This window comes from Vigna umbellata, chromosome 1 (assembly GCF_029865625.1).
Source record: "Vigna umbellata cultivar VRB3 chromosome 1, Vumbellata_1.0, whole genome shotgun sequence".
Taxonomy (NCBI): domain Eukaryota; kingdom Viridiplantae; phylum Streptophyta; class Magnoliopsida; order Fabales; family Fabaceae; genus Vigna; species Vigna umbellata.
In genome coordinates this window covers 8,064,617-8,089,912 of record NC_142165.1, presented here as the reverse complement: position 1 = coordinate 8,089,912, position 25,296 = coordinate 8,064,617, and the positions used below count along the sequence as shown (strand labels likewise).

General features: G+C 30.9%; 1 protein-coding gene across 1 annotated transcript; it reads right to left on the bottom strand.

Moving 5' to 3' along the window:
• Nucleotides 1–5,554: 5,554 nt before the first annotated feature.
• LOC124847763 (LOB domain-containing protein 33-like) lies at nt 5,555–6,679 on the bottom strand. The gene is made up of 2 exons (XM_047325322.2): nt 6,376–6,679; nt 5,555–5,932 (listed from the first exon to the last, which is right to left on the bottom strand). The coding sequence occupies exons 1-2, from the start codon at nt 6,652–6,654 to the stop codon at nt 5,555–5,557; spliced, it is 657 nt and encodes a 218-aa protein (XP_047181278.2). The 5' UTR covers nt 6,655–6,679.
• Nucleotides 6,680–25,296: the final 18,617 nt, after the last annotated feature.

Here is a 25,296-nt window from a genome sequence, read left to right as displayed (position 1 = left end):
CGAATGGTTAAGGACCGTTCAGTAACGTACGCACTCTTTCTTAGGGAAATTTCATATTAAAATTCATATATATTCAAACTCATTTCTTAACATATAACTTCATAACTTTCCACATTCATATCATAATTACTTTCATATTTCATAACATCCAAACATAGAGATTTCATATATTTCATGCATCAGAACATAACACAGACATATTTCATTTCCAGTCATCAAATCAACGAACGTTCATACAACACATAGTCATATAAATTAAATTAATAAGCTTCCCTTACCTCTAGTGTGAACGGACGTTCTACAGACCGCAACTCGGTTTGCCAAACTAAGATTCCTTCTACCCTCAACGCTCAACTACTCTTCGAACCAAAATCAAACAACAGACCAAAAGGGTTCAGAATTAAACTAAGGGCTCATGCAACCAGAACTTGGTTTGCATGTTCACAAGAACGAACGGCTAAGGGGAAGGAAACTTACCAGTTTCAGAACTCGAAACTGTTCGGTTCAAGATGAAGCTCGGGGCGCCGGGAACGCTTCTACGGTCTCTGAATGATGATCGGAGAAGGGAAAGGGTGAGTTTTCTTAGAGAGAAGATAGATTTTCTAGTGAGAAGAAGGAGAAAATGAAAGATCAGAGTAGTTGGAAGAAGGGTGCATGCAGAGAAGAGTGGGATGGATGTTTCAGAAAAATCATTTCCTTCCCACGTCCAAACGAGCGTCCGCTCTCCTGCCGACACCTGCCTTCCACTATCTGATTTCAGAATCTTAATTGCTTGACACCTGACGTCCGTACAGAGGGATTTTGGGTGCGTTTTAAATGAGTTATGACATTAACACTGGGTTTTCTAATTTATGTATATAATTTAAATTGTCATTATTAAGAAAAGATATATTGAATTGTGAAATTATACATGTAGGTGGATAATAATAAATAATAAAATATTATTGAATTATGAAATTATAAATATAATGGATAATAATAAATAATAGAATATTTTGTTAAAGAATTATTTATAATATAATATTTATAAATGTTGTAATATATTTTGAATTATGATATTTTTAAGTGTCGTAATTTCATTGAATTTATTTTCTAGTTAATGAATAACGTCATTTTTAAGTGTCATTAATACAAAACTTAAACTCGATTATTTCCAACAAATGTTTCATAAGCATTTAAAAAAAGGCACAAGAGAACGGAGAACATTTCTATGACCAGTTTCTAAATAAGATGACTTGCTTTCACTTGTTTTTGTTGCTTAAAAAATATATAATAAAAATAAGATATATATATATATATATATATATATATATATATATATATATATATATATATATATATATATGACAGGTGCAGTGATGTCACTAAATTCTTAATTTCTAACCATTGTGTTTAATGATATTTATCCTATGTTATTTTTATTTTCTCAATTTTGCCAAATACATTTTCGATTTACTTCACATGAGTTTAACATACATTTATAATTCATATCTAAATTAGAATTATTTAAAGCAGTTTTTATTTTTCTCATCTAATAATAAAGTTTAGATACGAGGTTTCGACATCAAATCAAACTAAAATATAAACTAAGTCAGTAAATTTGGTTTGGCATATACAACGTTTTAAAGACGCACGTTTGGGTTTATATGAAGATTGTGTTGATATTAAATTTAGAGCCAAATTGTTGACTGGGATTTATGGGTGGTTGAGAACAGATCAAAGAATGATTATAGTTTGAAAGACTTTTTTTTTATCATTTCCTTTTTCCAAAACACACCGACCAAAAGGTTTGAAATCAAATTGAATCAAAGATAAGGTTAGGTGGAGAGAAAAAAACAATACGAAATTTATACTATCTTTTCTTTTGTTTGACTAAAGTTGTCAAAACGGGCCACCCGACTCGACTCTGTCCGATTCATTACGGGTTGGTCACTTAGTGAGTCAACTCAACCCGACTCATTTATTAGCGGGGTGTTGCTCCCTCCACCACCATTCCTTCTCCCTCCACCTCCTCAACTTTCTACAAAAACATTTTAATTACAAAAATAACCTTTTTTTTACTTTTAACCCTATCTATTTCCTTTAAACTCAAACCCTACCCATTTTTACTTTTCACTCAGCCCCGCCTCCCAACTCTCCTTCTCTCTTTTCAGATTTCTACCCCCACGCTCCTACATTTGTACATTCCCCAAAAGGGAGTCCGCTCCCCCAAGCTCTCGACAGCCACATAAACATCCACCGCTGCACATACCGCAGAAGGGAGTTCCACTCCACTCAAGTTTTCGACAGCCACACGAACATCCACTGCCGAGACCTTCTCCAAAACACCTACTAATCATATCACCATAACCCGATACTCTCTGCTACCTTCTCCTTCCTATTTCTTCCTTTTCTCTAACCTTACAAACATACACCTTTCTTCACTTCTTTAATTCATTCTCTCCAACCCTATTCCTTATTTCTTTCTTTTGTTACTTATTAACCTGTTTTCTTCTCTTGTTCTTTCTAACAGTGCCCTTCCCGTTGGACGGACGGATGTCAACATGCATGGATTCTCAGTTCTTAAACGGATGTCAACATCCGTGGACGTATATCGACATTCGTTTGTCTTTCAACGGATGTCGATATTCGTCGTTACTCAAGGACAAAAGAGGAATGTGGAGGTGCATGGAACAATGTATGGTGGCGGAGGGAGTAACACTCTTATTAGGTAGAAAAATTCGAACCCGGCCCGATCCACAATGGGTTGACAAGTAAACGGGTTGGCTCACTAGCTCACTTAATTATAGTTTTTTTTAAATAAAAAAATTACAAACTTTCTATAATTCGAATTTAAACAAATTTCATTCTCAAATTTCACTTCCAACATGAGTGTTTAATTAATTTTGAAAATAAGGAACTTAAATAATTTTTTTAAGCAAAAAAATAATAAATATTTTTTTATAAAATTAAAATTAAAATTTAATAAAATAAAATTAGGTAGGTGGGTTGGTGGGCCAACCCGGTCCACTACAAGTTCAACCCGTATGAACCGGATTAAAATATGACCTGGATAAAAAAATATAATTTTTTTAAATCCAACTCGGTCCGAACTCGTGATGGACCAGATTGAACCGCGAATTGTGACCCATTTTGACATATCTATGTTTCATCATATGGAGAAACAAAGAGAAAAAACAATTATGATGATATTGATGTAATGTGTTTTTTTTTTGGTATGCATACACTTCTAAAGTTTTATATTATCTTATGTTTGAAATAACAACTTTACTCAGTACTACATTTTCTTACACTTACATTTTCGTAATAGAACTATATATAGTGGGAAAAAAAGTTAGTTAGTTGAAAGAAGAAATCTAAAGAAAAGTACAAAAAAAAACAGTGGAACAACTTAATAGAATTCCCATGCAGAGAAGAGAAATTTTGTGTATAAACTTGTTCCATCACAAAACCTATTATCAATTTTTTCTATCACCGTGAAGACTTCTCAATGTTGACTTCTTCTGTTATTATATTTTTATAAGCCTTTTTATTCTTTTATTATGATAATTATAATAGAACAATATTTTTAGTAATAAAATTAAACAAAATTTAAGAATAAAATATTAATATTTATAAAACTAAACATTTTTTAAAATAATCTTAAAAATTAACTTTTATTTTATTTATTCTTAAAAAACAATAAAAATTCATGTTAATAATGAAATAAATAATAGTATTAATAACAAATAATACTGGTAGTTTTTTATAATAAAAAAAAATAGTGAAAAAAATAATAATATTAATAAATGTTTCTATTTTACTTTATTTTTTTCTTTTCTTATGCTTTTGACTCCTTTTTTCCCACTTCATAATTTCTATTTTCTTTCATTTCTCACTCTCTTTTTTCTTTCTTTACTCCTCCACTCTTTTTTATAACCTTTTATTGCATGCAAAATTCAAGCTATTATATGTCCTTCAAAGTAAAGTAGTAGATTTTGTTGTATCATTACGAGTATTTTTTTTTTCATTATTATAATCAAACAAGTTGATGGATGTAAACACATAAAGGTGCATACACTTTGTTTTTCACGTTCTCTTTGTTGATATTAATTCTTTTGGTGTTTGATAAGTGACGTGGTTATGAAAGTGCTTAGCGAATGAGAATATATGATATAGTAATTAAAAGTCATTGATCAATGTATTACGGAGAAAATTAAAGTAACACTATAGAAGCTGATAGCAACTTGGCTACTAAAGTGGCTTATTCACGTGAGAAAGAGTGAATAGAAAATTTAGACTCTAGTGGATCAAATCATAAGTTTAAACTATTTTTATGGTCAAATAGTTATTATTTTTATTTTGTTTTAGTCGTTATAATATATTTGTATAATTTTGCTTCTATCACTTACACTATTGGTGATGTATCACCACTATATAAAAAAAAAAAACTTTTCTTTTCTTAATAATATAAAACCGTTACAAAATTTCATGTCATAATTTCCCGACAGATTTAGATTGGCCATTTTTTTAGCAGTTTGACACAGAAAGTTTGGATATTATCGCTTTGTTAGCCGCCATAACTTATTAATGATAAGTATTAAATGTGGCATGAGTAGAGATTTAAACTTAGTAATTCTTTATTACAAAAAGTTTGATTTCTTTTTTTGAAAATTTGAAATTTGATTGTTTATTTGCACGTTTAGTCTACTACAATAAAAATACCATGTTTTTGTAGTTTAACATCTTGAAAAAAAAAATATTTTCAGTATTTAAATATGTTTCTCACAAAACTATGCTTCACTGTGATCCCAGTTAAGAAAATGTTTTACTGTGATAAAATACTATGCTATTTTTGATAAATAATTTAATATGATAAACATTATAAAGTCTTTGGTTCATGGAAAATTTGGGTAAATTCTTAAAAATATTTATGGTAAACTAACCACATGTTGGTAATTATCCTAGGAATCATGGTAATGGGAATTCATAATTATTATTTTTTTTTTCATTTCAAGGATATGTGGATATTTTAACTAATGGTAAAATAATAAAATAATTAAAAATCCTTTGGCACAAATAAATTATTAATTAGTTTTTATTAGAACTAATAATGACTCAACAATATTGCTTAGACTTTTTCATTGGTGTTATTTTATTTATCTTTTTGAATTTTCTAGTTTAAAGTTAATAGCAATAGTTGTATGCCTCAGTTTAGTTATTATTATGATATATGTATAGTTAGTTGTTTGCAGTCATGTCTGTCCGGTTTAAAATAATAGCTTACTTTTAAGTTTCCAGAGACAGCTTTTGGGAAAAAAAGAAGATATTTTCTTTAGCAATAATCTTAAGCAGATACCAGCAATTAGAGCAATGATTCTCCCATCATCATATTTGCTACAAAATTTTACACAACTCTGATTTTTTTTAATCCAAATGATTGAGAGAGTAGCATTAATCTGACATTATTACCTATTATATATGTAAAATATACATCACACAAAAGTTGTTTTTCATGCAATCATATTGCGCCAAGCACGTGGACAAAAGTCTAGTCGCAGCTTTTTCAACATTCCTAGCCCTTTATGTCTGCATTATGCTTGAACCATGGATGATTCACGAACACCTCTTGGTCAATTCCAGATAGGAACTGTTCTAACGGATTGGAGTTGGAATCACCAAAGGAAGGTTCTTCCACGTGTGCATTAGGAAGCTCTATATTCATCTGTGACTCCAAACTTTGCAAGGCTCTGGCATTTCCATCTTCTGAAAGAAAGTTTGCTAGATTGTTTTGAAAATACTGTGTCCTCGTAGCATCATGCTGCAAAGTATCATAAGGTATTCCGTTGTCTGAGTACATTGGTGCTTGGACAGTGCCACAATTGACAACACTAACTGTGGAGTTTGCCACCATGCTTCCAAGAGCATCTATCTCCTCTTGCAAGTTCACAACCTGCACAAGTTCGAGTTTTTATACAAAACACAAGACTTATATAACAACTATGTTAAGAAACATACTAGTTTAATCCTAATTAAGGTATATAATAAACTTATTGACTTGTAAAATAACTATGTTAAGAAACATATGATAGTGATTTTAATAGTTGAAATGTAAAACTATTAGGACATAACCATTAAACTATATGTAAGTTATTGAACTGATTCAGAGCAGTTACTTTTCCACACATTTATGCAGTCGTTGCATTTGAAACCTTCGAATGAAGATTAGACGGTTCAGAGCCCAATACGTGATTTAAGTGTAGTTTTCCCAGATAAAATACGAGCCATCTAATCTCATCCGAAGGCTTCAGATTGCTGAATGAGTGAAAATCCAACTGTAGGGAATTCGGGTTCCTAAATGATGGTGTGATAAAGCATGTCGTGGAGTCACAGCACCTGTTGCTGCAATGCATAGATATGAGCAACACAGCCATAAATAGGATCATGCATGCGAGCCAAGGCTTCGTAAGATATGGTGATGGCAGCATCTCTTCTATTCTGGATTGGAAGATGTGACAGTAGCTTGGAGACGTTACTGGCTCCATAAATCTTATGCACTGCTGCAAAATGGGATGAAGCTTGGTCGTAGGAGAAGTAAGGAGCAAATACACAATCACTGGTGCATTTTCTCCTTAGGAACTTGCATGCTCCACACGATGAGCCAAACCCTGTCATTGTCTCCAAGGTTTTACGATGTGAATGATTTCTACATACAAGAGTTTGTACTAATTTTGTCTAAGGAGAGCTCAAGATTGGAACCTTTATAGGCACCACCTGGGAGCGTCAGCTCCTTCTGCCGTGTCCAAAGGACATTCTCACTTGGTTTAGTTTAAAGTATGTTGCTCTTTTGGGTCCCTTTTGTGGCCTACATTGTCCTTGTCAATTAGGGTATTTTTTTCCTCTTTTATGCCTCAAAAGGGCTTTTTTTCGTAAAGTTTTTTCCCTAATGCTTCTGTTATTGAATATCCAATCATCATCATTTTTTGGGGTTGGGAGAAAAGTATAGTTACTACAATTTGTGTTTTTGTGAGTTTGAGTTATAATGCACGCTTTAGCTAATAATCTAGTTTGTAGCATAGAGTTCATGACTCATTGCGGCCATTTGTCTGGAGATTGTTAATGGTCCTTTAATTCCTCCAATTTAATATTCATTCATCTGCCACTTGTTCTTTGTGTGCATATTTTAATCCCCACCATAATTCAGGTTCAGCTGTTGGCCACTTAGACTATGGTTTGAGGTGAGTTAGACTGTTCCCACTGTTATCTGTTACTTCTTTGGTGCTCATTTCGGATTCTTTCTCACCCAAAAAAAAAAACACAACATATGAGCAATACAAAATCTGTCTCACTATTGTTTCGGTGTCTGTTTCACTGGATGATATCACGTGACTTGGAAGTATAGAAGAGATGTAGAAATTATCCAATAATTTTGTTTGTAGAGAGAAGGTTGATGATGAAAGGTGGAAGAAGGAGTTGGGAGACAATGGCAGTAAGAGTTGGATAACTTTCTGGTTTGTGTCACTTCAGAACTGTGAACTTTTTTGTCTTTGAGGCATGGACATGCGTGAGAAGGGAGAGGTATGAGTTGGTGGATGGCATTGTCTTGAGCTTTCGAGTTTAACGATGAAATTGTCTTTCTCTATCATGCATCAATCATCTTTGTTATCTCTTCAACCTTCTTTATTGTCAAGTTACATCCTCATCCTCTTGATCTGTAGATACCTACAACTCTCTGTCTTATAGATTAATTATTTAAATAAGCTTTTAGTTCACAGTATATAAATTTCTTTTTATTCTCTAAATTTAAATTTAATTTTTTAATGTTTAAAATTAGATTTCTTTTTATTAATGCATTTTGATGTTAAATATAAATACTTTCAAAACTACATTTATCATTAGTGTTGTCAAAATGGGTTGGAATTCATAAATCAATCTGATCCATCATAGGTTCAGACCGAGTTGGGTTCAAAAACAATTTGAAATTTTGATACAGGTCAATTTTGAGTCCAATCTATTAAGAATTTGACTCACTCAGATTAAACCTGTGGTGAGTCGAGTTAGCTCGCCAACCTATCTAATTTTATTTTTATTGTTTGCTTTTGGATTATTTTTAGAGTTTGAGATGATTTTGGATTGTATTTGGATTATATTATATATATATATATATTTATTATTTTGAATTGTCTTTAGAATTTAACTTCATTTTGGATTGAAACTTATTTAGATTTGAATTAGAAAAAATATGTATTTTTTTAGAAATGAAAAAAAAAACCTTGTCAATAGGTAAGCCAATGAGCCAACTTGTGTAATCTACCAACCTATGGTGAGCTGAATTGAATTCAGATTTTTTTTGGTTTGTTAATAAATAGTTTAGTTGAATTAACTCACTAATTAGACAACTCGTAGTGAACTGGGTTGAATTTGGTTGAATGATCCATTTTGACAATACTATTTACCATAAAACATTTAATAATAAAAATATAAAATTAGAATAATATAATAGTGATCTATAGTTCCTTAGAAGAAATTTCTAATTATATTTACATAAAGAAACCGAAAATTTTTAAATTTCATGAATTAAAGTGGTCAAATTTGAGATTTTGGAAACTAATTAAATATTTTATATTAACTCAATGAAAACTCATACCGAATTTTAGATAAACTTATTTCTAGTCTGTAATTTTATAGTTGTTATATATTTTTTTAAATATTGCAAGTAACATATTTTAAAAAAGAATCAAACAAATTTGGAATTTATGGAAATTTTACCGAATAAAAGATTAATTTAACGGCTGAATCAATAAAGTTTAGTATATAAAAATAAATATCAAGGGGAGATTTTTAACAATAAGCATCACGGGATTTCAAAAAGGAGGAGAAAAAAAAGTATCATGGTAATATGCTAATTATTTTTCAAAAACCTTAGAATTATTTTCCCTACAAATATTAAGGAATCTTTTTATTTTCATAAATATTTTTTGAAAATATTTCAAATAAAGTATACCGACTTTGACATTTTAATTATACCAACACCTCAAAGTTTATTAATTATTTTTCATTGCATAAAAATTTATTAAAAAGAAAAAAAAAGAATAAAAAACATATGGACCAAATCAAACTCATCATAAAAATTACACTTTACAAAATATAAGAAAACAATATCTATTATAAAAAAAATATAAAAAAATACATAGAAATAGAATATTAAACCACTCAATTTGATCTCTATTAATCAAAATTAATATAACTAAATAATTTCCTTCACAAATAAGAAACTTTTAATTGTATATTTTTACAAAAATGTAAATATCAATATCATCTACTCATTAATCTAAAAAATCATAACACACTAAAAATGATCAACTTTTAATCAAAATGTTTAAAAGTTTTCTCTCCGAACATGCTCAATTCATAAATGCCCATAAATACATGAATACTATCTTAAAAGTATTCAATGAAGCTATATTTAGATAAAATAATAATAATTAAACTTAATAACATTTTTATCTTATATTAATGTTTTTACTTTATTTAAATAGATTCAATATAATGTTTTCTATTATGTTAACATTATCATGGTTCTTCTTGTTTTTTTTTTCTCCAAATGGACAATAAATGCATTAGAAAAAAGTTAGTAATTTAAGAGATATAAGTTAATAATTTCTAAATGATATTAATATTGATTTAACATAAAGAAACACATTAAATCTTGTTAAAAAAAATACAAGGGCGGAAATTGAGAAAAAAAAAACTATTCTTTTCTTGACTTTTTTACAAAGTAATTTGATCACTTTCCTACGAAATTAATTTTGTCAACATTGATATAAAAAATAAATTAAAATATCACGGCAAAAATGGATTCATGTTTGGAAATGAACATTTTAAAATAACATTATAGAAATTTTTTGGTGTAAGTTCTTTCATATAAAAATATTTTTTTCATTAATTTTAAGAAATAAATTTTAAAATGAGAGATTATATATTTAACTAAAAAAAAGTCTTAATTTTAATTGGATAAAACAAATTAGATTATGTGTAATGATTAAATAATATATATAGAAAAAATTATTGAGTTTTTGTTAAAGCAAGAGCAAGCTTATATTTTGAATGAGATATAATTCTATAAGAACGGGAGTAGTCTATTAAACAACATAATTTTGGGATCTAAGGAACTATAACTCATAAATCATTAGATTAAGTTAAAATAATTTCATTAAGGTCAGCATAGTGGTGTGTATTTAGGGTAAATGACTGCATGAGGTGTTAAGTTTGGTTTTTGCCACCGTTAATATACAACAAAAAAAAATATACAAATGATTAACATAAAAAAAACATTATAAAAAGAAATTTGGACGATTATAACATTATTGCCAAGTTGAAAAATTATTCCGTTAGTGGTGGGGGAAAACCAAGAGATTTTGTCATCTTATTGTTGAATCATTATTAGACGTTAAGAAGACTTTATTAAAAAAAATTAATGCTCTTTATGCTATTTTCACATTTTTTTTAAAATTTATTTAACATTTTTTTATAAAACTTTATTAATTTTTCTATCATGTCATTATTTTTCTAATTGAAACCGAGCATAGATACCTTAAGCATGATTTATATATTAAACTAATCACACAAAAAAGTTAATGACGAGACAACTCGTAATTAAGTTGCGGAAAAAATTGTTGTTAGCAATTGACTCATTTGTTTATAGTGGAGAACTTGTTCTTTTCCTCATACGTGTAGGGTTGTACGTAAGTGTTTTTAACTTACATAAACTAATTTATATATAGTATTAAAGAGACGACATTTACATATAGTATTAAAGACGACATTTATAATATTTTATATTCTTTACCAGGTGAAAGTTGTTATATATATTTAACACTTCTTAATTGAAAGTTATCAATATTATAACTAATTAAAATTTGAGATTATAAATACCTCTTTTAATTTAAGAGACTTATTAATGTAAATAAATTTGATATATTTTACTCTTATAAGAGTAAAAATACAATCAATTTTTAAGAACTAAAAGTCAATAATTTTAGAGGAATAATTTTTGTTTTTCATATTTACACCTGCCTAAATGCAGTCTCCAAACTCTAATTAGTTTTTTTAACTTAATTAACAAAATGAAGAAGCTACCTCTCAAAATGATGATTCATTGAATTCCAAGAGCAGTTATGATTCGAATTAGAAAGTTGGGGACAATGCATGCAAGTATAATGATAAAGAGAAGAAAAGAGAGCACAGATGAAGTATAGATATATAGTGTTCAAAGCCTTTCTGAAGACCAGGAAGTTAATAGGCTTTGGATCTAGGAATTAGTGCAACCATCAACAAGAATGGGATTGATGAAAAGCTGTTCCCAATCACATATGCAGGTTAAAGTGTTAATTTTTTCTTATTAGATTTTGAAATTTAGTTATTGATATTCTTTTTTATCGGATTTTGAAACTTGGTTACGTGTGAATTTTGTTGTTGGATTTCAAAATTTAGTTAAGTGTCAATTTTTTTTTACACCAAATTATAAAATCCAATTTTTGGGAGCGTTCAAAAAATTTTGAAATTCAAAATTTTTGGTTATATACTAAATTTTGAAATTTAATAGATTTATTTGTATACCAGATTTTGAAATCAGACTATAGTTTGTTATTATGAAGAAGGTAAAATGAAAAAAAATAAAAAAATTTAGAGATGAAGAAGAAAAAAAATCAGGCTTATTTTAAAATCAGACTTTGTGTTATTATATGATGAATGTGATTGCATTATTGATTTTGAATATTCACTTATTTATTTGTTTAGTTGTAAATTAATTTTGAAAGATATGCGTGGATGTTTGTGCTGTAGTTGTATGATCCAGGAATTTTTTATAAGCTTTTCAATCATGAATAAATTGTATTTAATTAATAGACATTAAGTATTAATATACATCTTTAGAATTCACGTAATTGAATTCCTTAAATTCTATCCTAATAGGAATTCACGTGGTTGAATTCTATTTCAATAGAGATTAGATATTTTTTAGGGATATAATAAAATCAGGCTTTCATTTAATTGCAATTAACATCAAAATCAGGGTTTTGGGATTTTTGTAAATCAGAGGGTGATTGGGTTTAGGGTTTTGTTAGTAGAAGTTTTTGGTTAATTAGAACCTGAATCAGAGTGTAAATTATTGTTTTCTTAAAGTCCAGATTTCTTTCAAGAGAGCTTCTCCCTGTACCACCACGTCTTTCTTTCTGCACAACCACATCTCCAATTTACCCTTCACACACATTTAAAGTTGTTGGTTAAAAAATTTTGCCTTTTACCAATATATAAACATGCACCCCACCCACGGAAATGCAACATCCGTTTTCTGATAACACGTTTCCGTTCATTTCCGCCTGCAACTATTTTATTTTATTTTAGTTTTTTAAACAGTTTTTACTTTATATAAAAGAATTTACAAAAATAAATTTAACAAAATAATATATTCTGAATATAATTTTAATAAATCTAACAAAAAAATAAAATAATAAACATAAAAATAATACTCAACCCAAAACGGAAATAGAAATTTCGTTTGGCCTTCGTTAAAATTTGTCTACGGACATCCGTTTACGGACGATCAGAGTAATATACGTTCAGTTTGGAATGAACCGAAGATTCCCCACTTCCGTTGCCATTCATAGCATCACGAAGCCTTTGCTATTCGTAATACAGAGAACCTGAACCACGGTTTAGACAGGTAGCCGGTCATTCTGTGCAGCATGTGCACATGCCTCTCGAGATAATTTCTGACAGTCCATCATGCTGCAGACTTTCTTTCTCTCCATGTCACTTACAACATGATGAGCCTATGAATAGTCAAATAAAAGTTTATCAGCAGTAATTCAGAATAAACTTGCGTGTAAATAATTCTATGTCAAAATAGGATTAGTATCACAATTGATATTAACCAGTGAACAGTACACAAACAACATATCAAATCAAGAGTATGATTAACTTGATATAGAAAAAGGATTGTAGTCTGAACCTTAAGATAGATGTCTATGGCTCTATACATCCCATCTTTTGTTGGTCTGGACTGTTCAGGAATTAATTCTGCCAAAGAGGTGAATTTTGGATCTGGTAAATTTCAATCGGTGGCTATTTCAGCAAGGTAGTTTTCCATTAACTTCCTAACCCGTTCAATATCACTCTATGGAGGAGAAAAGTATTCATCATCTACATTGTGGACAAAGTGATTTCCTGTTTGAGATTCTTGGTAATTATTCGTGATCCTCTGCATTGTATCCACGTCAAACAATGTGTCCCCAGGGAAAGAATAGGAAGGAATGAGAAGAGAAGAAGAGAGAATGAGATTCCGTGGGGTTAGGGGGTGTGGGGTAAGCGACACAATGAAAAGGGAGAAGAGAGGATTAGGGTTTTAGATTAAACAAGGCAAAAGTAAAAAAAATATTACTAAAGTTTACTTTTGAAATATAAAAAAATTGGAGAGAAGGGTGTGGTGATGTAGGGAGCAACCCTCTTCTTTCAATTCTGATTCAGAGTGGGCTTAAATCCATGGACCAAATTAAGGGCCCAGCCCTTATTCTCTTGGAAGGGTCACGCTCTTAGTGGCTCATTTAGTTTATTTTCTTTCCTTGAAACGCGTACGTCAGAAGCGAAGCTTCTTTCCTCTCTCTTCTTCCTTTCTCGCGAGCAGCAATGAGAGTGCAGTGATGGAGGTGAGAGACTCGACGAGGTTGCGGCGAGACACGGTGAGGCGCAACAAAGGCGTCCTGCAGCTGCGGCGTCCCCGCTAGGGTTCAAGCTCTAGCTTCTTCGATGGCGACGATGCTGTTGAGGCACGATCTGGGCAGGGTTCTTCATCGCATAACTTCGGGAGAGTTTCTCTTCTCTGCTGCCATGGAATGTGCTCACTGATGTGTCAAAATGGGTTATTTAAACATGAGTCTCGTGATTTTTTGGGCATTCTTCTCCTCCTACGCTTCATTCTTCACCTTAAGAGATTGGGAGAGGCCCTTGGAGGCTGTTTGGGGTGTTGGGAAGCTCTCCCTCTCCTCCTTGGGTCTTCAAGCTTCATCAATGGTGATTTTGCCCCTTTTGGGTTGAGAAAGAAGATGGGTCACGAATTAGAGATGAAATTGCGAAGGGGAGGCGCAAATGGAGCATGGAGCAGCTACTAAGAACCTTGGAAAAGACTATGCATCTTCTCTTTGGTTCCAATCTCTTCAATTTTGTAAAACCCTAAGTTCTCCACCATGGAGGATTTTTCCTATTTGTTGAGATTAGTTGCAAAACATGGGATTCTTGTGTATTTTGTGATGCTAATGATATATGCTCTTATATTTTACTTTAGTGTTCAATTTCCATGCTTAATGCTTGCTTTGGATTGATCACCCATGCATGATTTTTGGTTCTTGATGTATTGAAAAATATGATTTGAACCTAGAATTGAAATTGAATACCTATTGGATGGAATAGAGATGTTTGTGAATGCATGAGAATGAAATGGATGAATTCTAGTCTTAACAAATTGTAAATATACTATGTTAAACTCCTTGCACACCAATTGTTCGATTAAATACCAAAAGGAGTTTCTTGTGATGTTTTGTGCACTTTGATGTCTAATTGAGTTCTAAAAGGATGAATTGTCATGTGTTGCACAAGTCCCTTGGGAGAGAACGATATTTATCACTTGCTACACTGCGACCGATGCACTTGCTGTTGGTTTTGCAGCCAACAAGTTTTTGGCACCGTTGCCGGGGACTTGTGTTCCAACACATGGCAATTTGGGCATTTATGACTCTTTTAGACTTTGTTATTTGTTTTGACTTTGAATGTTGTTTTGTTTGTAGTTGGCTTTAGGTTTTTAAGAATTTTCATTGATTTAGTTTGAAATTAATGCTTGTCTCGGGGTACGCCTTAGAGCTTGATGCTGTTATTGAAAGTTCTTAGGGATGGGATTTCAGTAGCAGAACTAACTAAATCAAACCAGATGTGCAATTCACCAGGGATGAGGTTGTGTGCTTGGATTCATTGTTATGGAACTTAAGGCAAGTTTGATGGACTTCTTACACCAAGAGATTGGGTGAGGGTTTATCATACTTAGGTAGGCACAACAAGAGGGATCTGAGTGTTCTAATTTTAGAAAACAGGGAAAGTGGAATTCTTTGCCAATTGTATGTCTGTTTTGTATGTGTTTCTTATATGTAGTTTGACTACAAATGTTTATACTTTCCACTGGTTTGGTTTGTGCTTAAAGCTTGTTTTGGGGTACGCCTTAGAGCATGATCTAGTTGTTGGAAGGTCCTAGGGATGAAATTTCAGCAGCCGAACTAGCTAAATCAACCTAGATATTACTAGTCACTCGAGTGACAAACAACGTGACTGTGTATTTGGACCCCACTATTCTTGTTTTTAATGCAAGTTTTGATACATTCTTAGGCCAAGGGATTGGGTAAGGTATGTTAGACTTAGATAAGCGCAACAAGAGGGATCTGAGTGTTTTTACCTTAGAGAACAGGGAAAGTAGTATTCATCACCTTAGGAGAGTACTAAGTGATCTTGCAACAAGAGGGATCTAAGTGAGGTTATTTAGCAAATCCATTTCAATCATTCTGCATATTGGAATTGTTGTTTGGTTAGTGTGCTCACGTTTTGCAATTTTTGTTTCTTCTTTTCCTTTTTTTCTTTGTTTGTGTTTTTCATTTTTATATTTCACTTTTCTATATGTTATTTTTATTTTTATCTTTAGGTTTTCAATCTTAATTCTCAAATCTTGGTTTCTATAAAAATTGGACTAACGTGTTTGTTCAAGTCTCTTGGTGTTCTTGCAAGTAATAGGTATGAATGTTGATGAAGAAGAATATACAAGGAGTTGAGGAATTTGATCAACAAGTTGGTCCGCCCCAAAAAAAAAGAGTTTGCTTTTTCCTTCCCTTCTATTTTCTTTTCTTGTTTGTTGATAATAAGTGTAACTTGGCTGGTTTGACAAATATGATGCATTGGTTATGTGACTTTGAGTAAGTTTTGCATGACTTTGAGGAGAACCATTTGTGTTTGCTCATAAATTGGTTTTTGAATACATTGAGAATGTGTTGTGATTTAGTGAAAACTTATGCTTGTGGTTGTTCTCATGTAGGTATATATATTGAGAATGTTGTTATTGTGGTTAATGATTGTGGCATGGTGTATGATAACCATAGGAAACCAAAGAACTTAACTGGGTGAGATTTTGTGCCTGAGTTTTTATCTTTGAGTTCTACCTCTCTTGGTTACAATTAACTTTGCTTGAGTTTCCTTGCTAGTTGTTATTCATTTGCATGCTTACATTGAAACAAGGTCGTCTTTCTTTCCCTCTTTGCATCATATACCCAAAATAGCCAATTATGTTTCAAAGATTAGAACCCTTGTGCAATCCTTTGAGCATTAAAAGAAACTTACCTTCACTTTTGAAACCTTATGCCTTATTGAATATGATTGACCATCTCACCTTAATGAGAAAAGTAAAGTTTCCATGGTCAATAGTGTGATTCAAGTATGGGGGAAGTTATTTTTAGAAAGGGAACATGAGTAACAATTGTGAATTGGTGTTGATTGATGTGATGCATTCTTGTTTATATGTCTTCTATAAAAGAAAAAGAAAATAGAAAAAGAAAAAGAAAACATATGAAGAAGGTGACTACAAGTTGGTGTGTGGTTATTCTAGTTTTCAGGTAAAAGAGAGTAGAACGATAAGATTATGAAATTGATGTGATTGCTCTCTATGATAATTCTTACTATCTAGATACTCCAATTTCCTTCTTTGCCTTGTCCCAAACATCAAATAAAGTCCGTGTTGTGTTTGTATGTTTTGATAATTCTTGACTCTTGAAATGAAAAGCAAAGTCAAATGGTGTGCTCTTAAAGGTAGATGAGAGAGTGACACACCCTTATACACTAGTGTGCTTGAGTGAAAACACTTTTTCTAGTGAGGATTGGTTCCTTTGGTTGATCAATGAAAACATCTTTGTCATGATTGTTAATCTCTCATAAAGCATGTACATTTATTCTTGTAACATTTGCATTGTGAGCACCATAGCAAAGGATTTACTACGTTACACATATTCTCTTTGGATTGGTGATGAAAGAAGAACATTCATGAATGTTACCCAATTTGATTGTGTGACCTTGCTTCCTTGTTATTTGACCATTGTTGAGTAGATGCTTTTCTTGGCCAAGTTACCTTTTGCTTGAGGACAAGCAAGGTTTTAAGTGTGGGGGAGTGATAACGGTTGATTTTACGTGTCTTTGTGTGTATATTTTGTGAATAAATCAACTCCTTCATAGCTTTTACCTTGTTTTATCCTCAAGTTTAGTTTGTTTTCTAGTTTTCTTGTGTTTTATTTAGTATATGCTTGTTTTTACCTCTAATCTCTTTGTTTGAGTGTGTGAAATGAATGAATAGGAAGCAACTCTAGTGGAGGAAAATAAGCAAGAACTCAAGAGAACATGTTTTGGGACAATAAAAGATCAATTCGAAACAAATACCCATGTTGGAAGCATTTGGAATCGCACAAGAACTTGATTTTTATAATGTTGTCAAAACTGCCTGTAGTTGAGCGACAACTGTGTTATATGTCTATGGAATGCTACAGCTGGGATGCAGCTGAGCTACCAGTCTCTGGATTGCTGGCACTGGGGTACAGTTGGGGTGGAGCTGAGCGCCCTATCACTAGAATTTTGCCACTGGGGTGTAGCTAGGGTGTAACTGAGCGCCCTGCTCTCTAGAATGCTGCAGCTGGGGTCCAACTGAGCGGTGGCGATGCTGATGTGTCAAAATGGGTTATTTAAACATGGGTCTCGCAATATTTTGGGCATTCTTCTCCTTCTATGCTTCATTCTTCACCTTGAGAGATTGGGAGAGGCCCTTGGAGGCTGTTTGAGGGTGTTAGGAAGCTTTCCCTCTCCTCCTTGGGTCTTCAAGCTTCATCAATGGTGATTTTGCCCCTTTTGGGTTGAGAAAGAAGATGGGTCACGAATTAGAGATGGAATTGCGAAGGGGAGGTGCAAATGGAGCATGGAGCAACTGCTAAGAACCTTGGGAAAGGCTATGCATCTTCTCTGTGGTTCCAATCTCTTTCTTATCTCTTCAATTTTTTAGAACCCTAGGTTCTCCACCATGGAGGATTTTTCCTATTTGTCGAGATTAGTTATAAAACATGAAATTCTTGTGTATTTTGTGATGCTAATGATATATGCTCTTCTATTTTACTTTAGTGTTCAATTTCCATGCTTAATGCTTGCTTTGGATTGATCACCCATGCATGATTTTTGGTTCTTGATGTATTGAGAAATATGATTTGAACCTAGAATTGAAATTGAATACCTATTGGATGGAATTGAGATGTTTATGAATGCATGAGAATGAAATGGATGAATTCTAGTCTTTACAAATTGTAAATACACTATGTTAAATTCCTTGCACACCAACTATTCGATAAAATACCAAAAAGATTTTCTTGTGTTGTTTTGTGCACTTTGATGTCTAATTGAGTTCTAAAAGGAAGAATTGTCATGTGTTGCACAAGTCCCTTGGGAGAGAACGATATTTATCACTTGCTACGCTGCGACCGATGCACTTGTCGTTGATTTTGCAACAAACACATCGTCCCTTTCCTTAAATAGAAACAAACGGTGTTAAGGGTTTGATGATCTGGCAGAAGACAGTGCTAACATGTTATTTATAAATATATTTGTGAATTAGAAGTTGAATGTGAAAAGTAAAGGTTGACGTGGAAAGTATTATGCTTCCCCGGGGCTTTACATATTGCTTCCCCGGGGCTTTACACCATGCGGTTGAAACCATCCTTCTACGGTGAGTTCCAGCTCGTCTTCAATGACATTGTTTCGTACTTGTCCACCAGGAACTGGAGCTATGTGACATTCATCAACATCCCAGAGATGATCATCCCCTACCTCTACGTCTTTCACTTCTCCGCGCTGTTCTCCCCCATCACAAATGAATATGATTACTGTTTGTTATAGAAGTTCAATCATTTTTTGTCTTGTGTAGCCTGACTTCTGGAAAGAACCTACAGATGCTGTCAAGATAGCTTACAGTAAAACTGATTCTAATATTTTAGGGATGTCAAGAGAATTAGGTAGATGAGGTTCAACTGTAGTTACAACCATATTAGTCAATTATAAGAAGTTAATAGTAGCCAACATTGGGGATTTCAGGGCTGTCTTATGCAAGAAGGGTGTGACCAAACAATTATCAGTGGATCATGAGCCAAACACGGAGCATTAAGATATAAAAAATAGAGGTAGTTTTGTATCAAACTTTCCAAGTATGACAATTTAAAATGCATACAACTTTACCTTGATCTTACTAAATGCTCCACTATGTTGGTCGGTTGTGAGATTGGTAGCACAAAGCTAATGATTCTCGTTGTTTTTCTGATCTAGTTGAGTTGCTTGCTTTAAAAGCACTAGTGCAAAATTAACGTATAACGTCACGCGTTTAACGTCGAACCACTAAATAACCAACGTTAAAAATGACCGGTGACATTTTTGTAAATAAATGCAATTATTAAATGTCGTTTATAATTGTAATTCGATGTAAAAGGATATAAAACGTCGAATGTCCTAGCGTTAGACGTTAAAAGGTTAGTGAATTCAATAAAAATTTGAGCGGAAGATTGAAAATTCATTCTGCTTTCTCTCTCACGGGTGACGACACTTTATTCCGATGAACCCACCTTTTGAAGGTTAGTTTTCGTTTTCGTTTTGAAGAACTTATTTGTTGAACTTGTTTGTTGTTTTTTTTAACTTGTTTACGGTTGTTGTTTGGTTGAACTTGTTTGTCGTTTTTGTTTGGTTGAACTTGTTTGTTGTTGTGTGATTGAACTTGTTTGTTGTTGGTTATTGTTATTTGTTGTTGATCAAAGTTCATTCTTTATAAAATGCCAAAAACTTGAAATTTGTTGTTTTTCTGCTTTTGAGATCTCGTAGAGTTGTTAAAAAGGATCACAGTTAATTAAAAAAAAATTGATTAACATCGAATATTGACAAAATTCGACATTAAGTTAATGTCGTATATTGACAAAATTCGACGTTAATTTAACGTCGAATTTTTTAAAATTCGACGTCAATTTAACGTCTCCTGATATGACTTCGTTCGTGAATTCGCCGTTAAAAGACTAAAATATTCGACGTTATACGCAATTTTTGTACTGGTGAAATTCAATTAGAGTAGCATAGACTTTTGTTCTAATGTTAAGGATGCAACTTTTATCATTACTTCAGGGGATGTTCCACGGGTTGATGGACGACTGGCTGTGTCAAGGGCTTTTGGTGACAAAAGCCTGAAGAAATATTTGAGTTCAGAGCCATTTGTGATAGTGGAGAATGTAAATATTATCTATAAATCATTAAACAAGTAACAAAATAAGAAAGGAAAGAAAAAATGTTATCTAACAAAGTTACCACTACTCTGTAAATTTGATTTCCAGAACCTCAAATATTCAAAATATTCAATTGAAGAGGAAAATGTTCTTCTCTTAATTCTACATGGAAAACAAATCCAGACCAATACATAATATAATAAATCTTGAAATAGAAAAAAAATTAAAATAAAAAGAGATAGGATAGAGTAAAAATGTTGAGTTGAGTGGAAGAAGGACAAGAGTGGCGGTGGTGTTTCGAATCTCGATCAGAGTTATAGTGATTGCGAGGCAGCAATGAAGGCGATGTCGCCGGTGATTCTGATCGGTATCGACGGTGATGCTATCGGAGGCTGAAGTGAAGCAGAGGAATTAGGGCTCAAGACGAGTTGCGATTTGTTTTTGCGATTTGAAGAGGAGAAACACACGATTTGCTCCGCAAGACGACGACGTTGTTGTTGGCGGCGTTTACTCAGAATCATAACCCTAATGGTAGCGGCAGCAGTGTCATTAAGTGCGCACGGAAGGAGGAATGCCGTAGTGGCTGGCGGTGTCTTTGGCGACGATCGGTGCCGATGGCGACAATTTTGGCCGTCTAGAGGGAGGCACGGCGACATTGGTCATGGGGAGGGAAGAACTGCCACTAATAAAGGTGGAGAAGAGACATTCGTTTCTGAAAAAGAAAAAAAGAAACCCTAGAGAAAAGAGGGCTTGGGCCTTGCTTAGAAAATACCAAGTGTACCTCTAAATTTCATCTCTACACCCATTCACTAACACGTTAGCATAAATATATCTACAAAATAACACATTTTTTGCCAGATAATCAATTCATTAACGTCGTTTGTTTCTATTTAACAGAAGGGACGATGTTGACGCAAAATTTAATAAGTGAGGACCAATTTCAAACACTTTTAAAACGAGGGACTTAATTGACATTATTCAGCAAAACTAAGAATAAAATAAGTCATTAAACCATTAATGAAAATATAAATTGTAATCATAGAGAGACAAAAACATTAATTTATGATAATAATTATTATAATTATAAAAAGAAAAGTATGATTATATATTTGGCAACTTAATTAGAAGTCAAATTAATTTACTGGAACAGGAAATTAATTTGGTGTAACTAGGAAAGTAATTGAATTGTAAATTAAATATTATTGGAATTATGAATTAATTTACTTAATTAGATTTTAATGATTAATTAAAGTAATAAATTATTTATTATTTTTGGATATTTAATGATATTTATTCATTTGTTTTATTTATTGTTTGAATGAAATCCTATGAGAAGTTCTTATTGACCATATTGTGTTTTGAATAAGCTTTAGATACGAATGAATAAATAAAGTTAAGTAGAGAATGAGAATATTAGTTGTGTTTAGGAATATGATAAACTTTGCCTATACTTGGAACGAATGAATGTTAGAATGTATCTGAGTGTGACAGATTCCTGTTACTATAAAGTTTATGATATCGTGGAAGGTAATGGTTTTATTCATGATGAGGTTATTTCTAATAGAGGTACATGTGATGATGATTCGTAGTGACGATGTGTTTGGAGATGATGATGATAAGGATGACGTTGACGATATAGTTATGATATAGTTAATGACGATGTTGGTAATGATCATGGTGTAGAAATGATTCTGTTAGTAGGATAGCGCTGTAGATGATTCATTTGTTGTTGTGTTTACTTCCTATGTACAGATTTTATTACTATTGGTTGTGCTATGGTAGCTTACCCATATTTGTTGTGTTTGTGGTTGTGTGTGTCTTGCGATGATCGTATAAATTTTGGTTATACGGGAGTAGATGTTGCAGATGTTCGAGATGAGTGATAAAGACGCAAGAGTGAGAAAAAGACTTGTGTTATTTAAAGTTTTTGTACTATAAATGTTAGAGACAATGTAATTTACTTTATTTCGTTTTTATTATATTAATTTCGGTATTATATAAGTAGATTTCTGCAATGGTATTATGATTTAAAATTTTTTTCAAATTTCACTTGTAATCGGGATATCCCAAAATTAGGGATGTTACACTTAACATAGTGAGTTTGAACTAAAAAGTTGTTACATGAATTTAGAATTTAGTTTAATAGAATTAATAGGTACAAGAAACACGAAGAAACACGATGAACTAATAGGTACAAGAAACACAATTCAAAAAATTTTACACCCTATTTTTTGTGTTTTATCGAATTTCGAAACACGATGAATTTTTTTTTCTTCATCAAATTTTGAAATTCGATAAAAGATTTTCCAAGGCTTCATCGAATTTCGAAATTCGACTAAAATTTTTTCATTTTCTTTATCGAATTTTGATGAATTCTTTGAAAAATCCATCATTTGATTTTGAAATCTAAAGAGGAAAAATATAAAACTATTTTTGGAGGTACAAGATAAAATGATTAGAGGTGCTGGGTGAAACAGCCATGCAATAAATGTTTGAAGCTATCTTGCCTAAATAATTCACCCGAGATAATTTTAATTTATTCTGTTTGTATTAATAATAATTACTTTTCTAAAACTAATTAAACATTTGAAAACTACATTCAATAATTTTTTAATCATATATAAATTATAGTTTTTGAATCTTTTGTGATAACTTAATTACATTCTTTTTAGATTATTTATTATGTATGTCAAACATAAACTATACAAGTCAATTTTGGATGTTTTAAGATTTTTCATTAAGAATCTTAATATGGAAGAGTAAAAATGAAATTGATATGTTAAATAAGTGATTCAAATATATATATATATATATATATATATATATATATATATATATATATAAGGTTTTTTTATTGAGATATTATTATTATAATTATTTATTTTATTTTATTATTGATTAGGAGATTTATTTTTAATTTATTTATATGTATAATTAAGATCACGTATGGATATTATTTGATGAACATATTTAGTGGTTATAATATGTATTTGTATTGATGGTTTCATGAATAAAGATGCATGAATTATGTTTATATTGTTGTAAAAGTTATCATCTAACACAGTTTTTTATTTATCTCGGGTCTATTATTTCACATATGTACAACTATCAAACCACTTATTAATTAATATATATGTATATATATATATATATATATATATATATATATATATATATATATGTTTTAGTATGAAAAGATGTTTTCCAAGTATTACCTCAACTAAAAATGAGATCAGTTTGTTATATGTAAAATAATTTTACAAATTAGATTTATAAAAGTAAGTTAAACTTTAAATTAATTTATATATAATTCATAATTTTAAATTTTAAATTTCATTTAATAATTTAAATAAAATGATTTTAGATCATAAATCATCTAAGTCAACTTTATATTATTCAAAACCGTGTCTCCGTTATTACATTGTCTTTCATTTAGAGTTTGTAATATTGAATATAGAATTATTCCTAACTTTGTTTTTTCTCTTATTTTTCTTATTTGACTCATTCAAATGACGTGAGACTAACTTTTTTTTTTCAAAAGAAAATTTTAAAATCTTTAACTTATACCATGAAATCACTAAACAGTTTAAAATTTAATTTTTCAATTTCAAAATTCTCTTCTAACACAATATAATTTTAATTTATTCAATTTTCAATGTTAATTGGTAAATATTTCTCCAACATTATTGAAACATGGAATTTTTAATTTTTAATTTCATTTAATAATTTAAACGAATCTTACAACACGTATTTCTAAGTCAACATTTAATAAATATAAATCAATCTTAACCATACAAGATATTTCAAGAGTTTATCTCTCCTTTGATTTTTTTTTTTTTAGGTTTTACTCGTTAAAATGATATGAGATAAGTTTTGATTGAATATTTGAATTAATTAAACATATATTATTTTTCCAAAAACTAATTATGCATTAAGCTTTCCGGCTAATATGATTTTCAGTATTTATATTTTCAATTAACAATTGAAGTGAATCTTCTTAAGTCGTGTATCAACATGGTTGAATTTTGTGTAATAGTTTTGCAGTGTAAAATTTGTATAATTATATATCTCACTTAATCAAACTATATGATAAATATATAATAAAACTACAAATCATTTAATAATTACTTTTTAATAAGTAACTTTATATAGGGTGGTGTTTTTTACATATGTTTAAAGGAAATACATGTATTATCACACATCATAAGTTACAATATGCAAGGATAAATTATTAAAATAAAATTTTTAATTTTAGAAAAAATATATAAAAAATTAGATTTTAATTAATAAGTTGCGAAAGTTCATTATTCACCAAACACTAACCAATATATATATATATATATATATATATATATATATATATATATATATATATATATATATATATATATATATATATATATTCAACAAACATAATATTAATTGATATTTTTCAAAAGACTTGTATTAAGTATATTTTATGAGATATTAACATTTGGTTCAATATCAAAGACACACATTTATCTATGTTATTGTGTGTAAGAATCTCTTTACTGCTCACCATTTGATATTTTAGTTTATGTGACTTATATAATTAGTAAAGCAAAAAACCTATGGTACAATATTAGTATCAATACTTAATACACAGTTCAAATAATAATTCATGTATCATTCTAGACATGTGACCATATATTTATGTAGGTTTCATCATTCTCAATAATAATTTATGTATAATATAACCCGTTTAAAGAGAATAATAAATTAGTTAAATATACAAACTAATATTCATTCTACATGTATAATATTTATTCAAATACAATCCATCAAATAGAATAAAAGACAAAAAGAAATAAAGCAATAAAATAATGCTTTTAGAATAAGTGAAAATATTTTGGTTTGAGCAAAAATGGTATAGCTTGAGTGAAAATGTACTTTGCATTTAAACTCGGTAGATCCATGAGTGGAG

Excerpts from the sequence above, each read along its gene's own strand:
- LOC124847763 (XM_047325322.2), bottom strand. The coding sequence starts at position 6,654 with ATGACAGGGTTTGGCTCATCGTGTGGAGCATGCAAGTTCCTAAGGAGA. Across the intron at positions 5,933-6,375 it reads TCTATGCATTGCAGCAACAG|GTTGTGAACTTGCAAGAGGA; the intron begins GTGCTGTGACTC and ends GAACTTGTGCAG.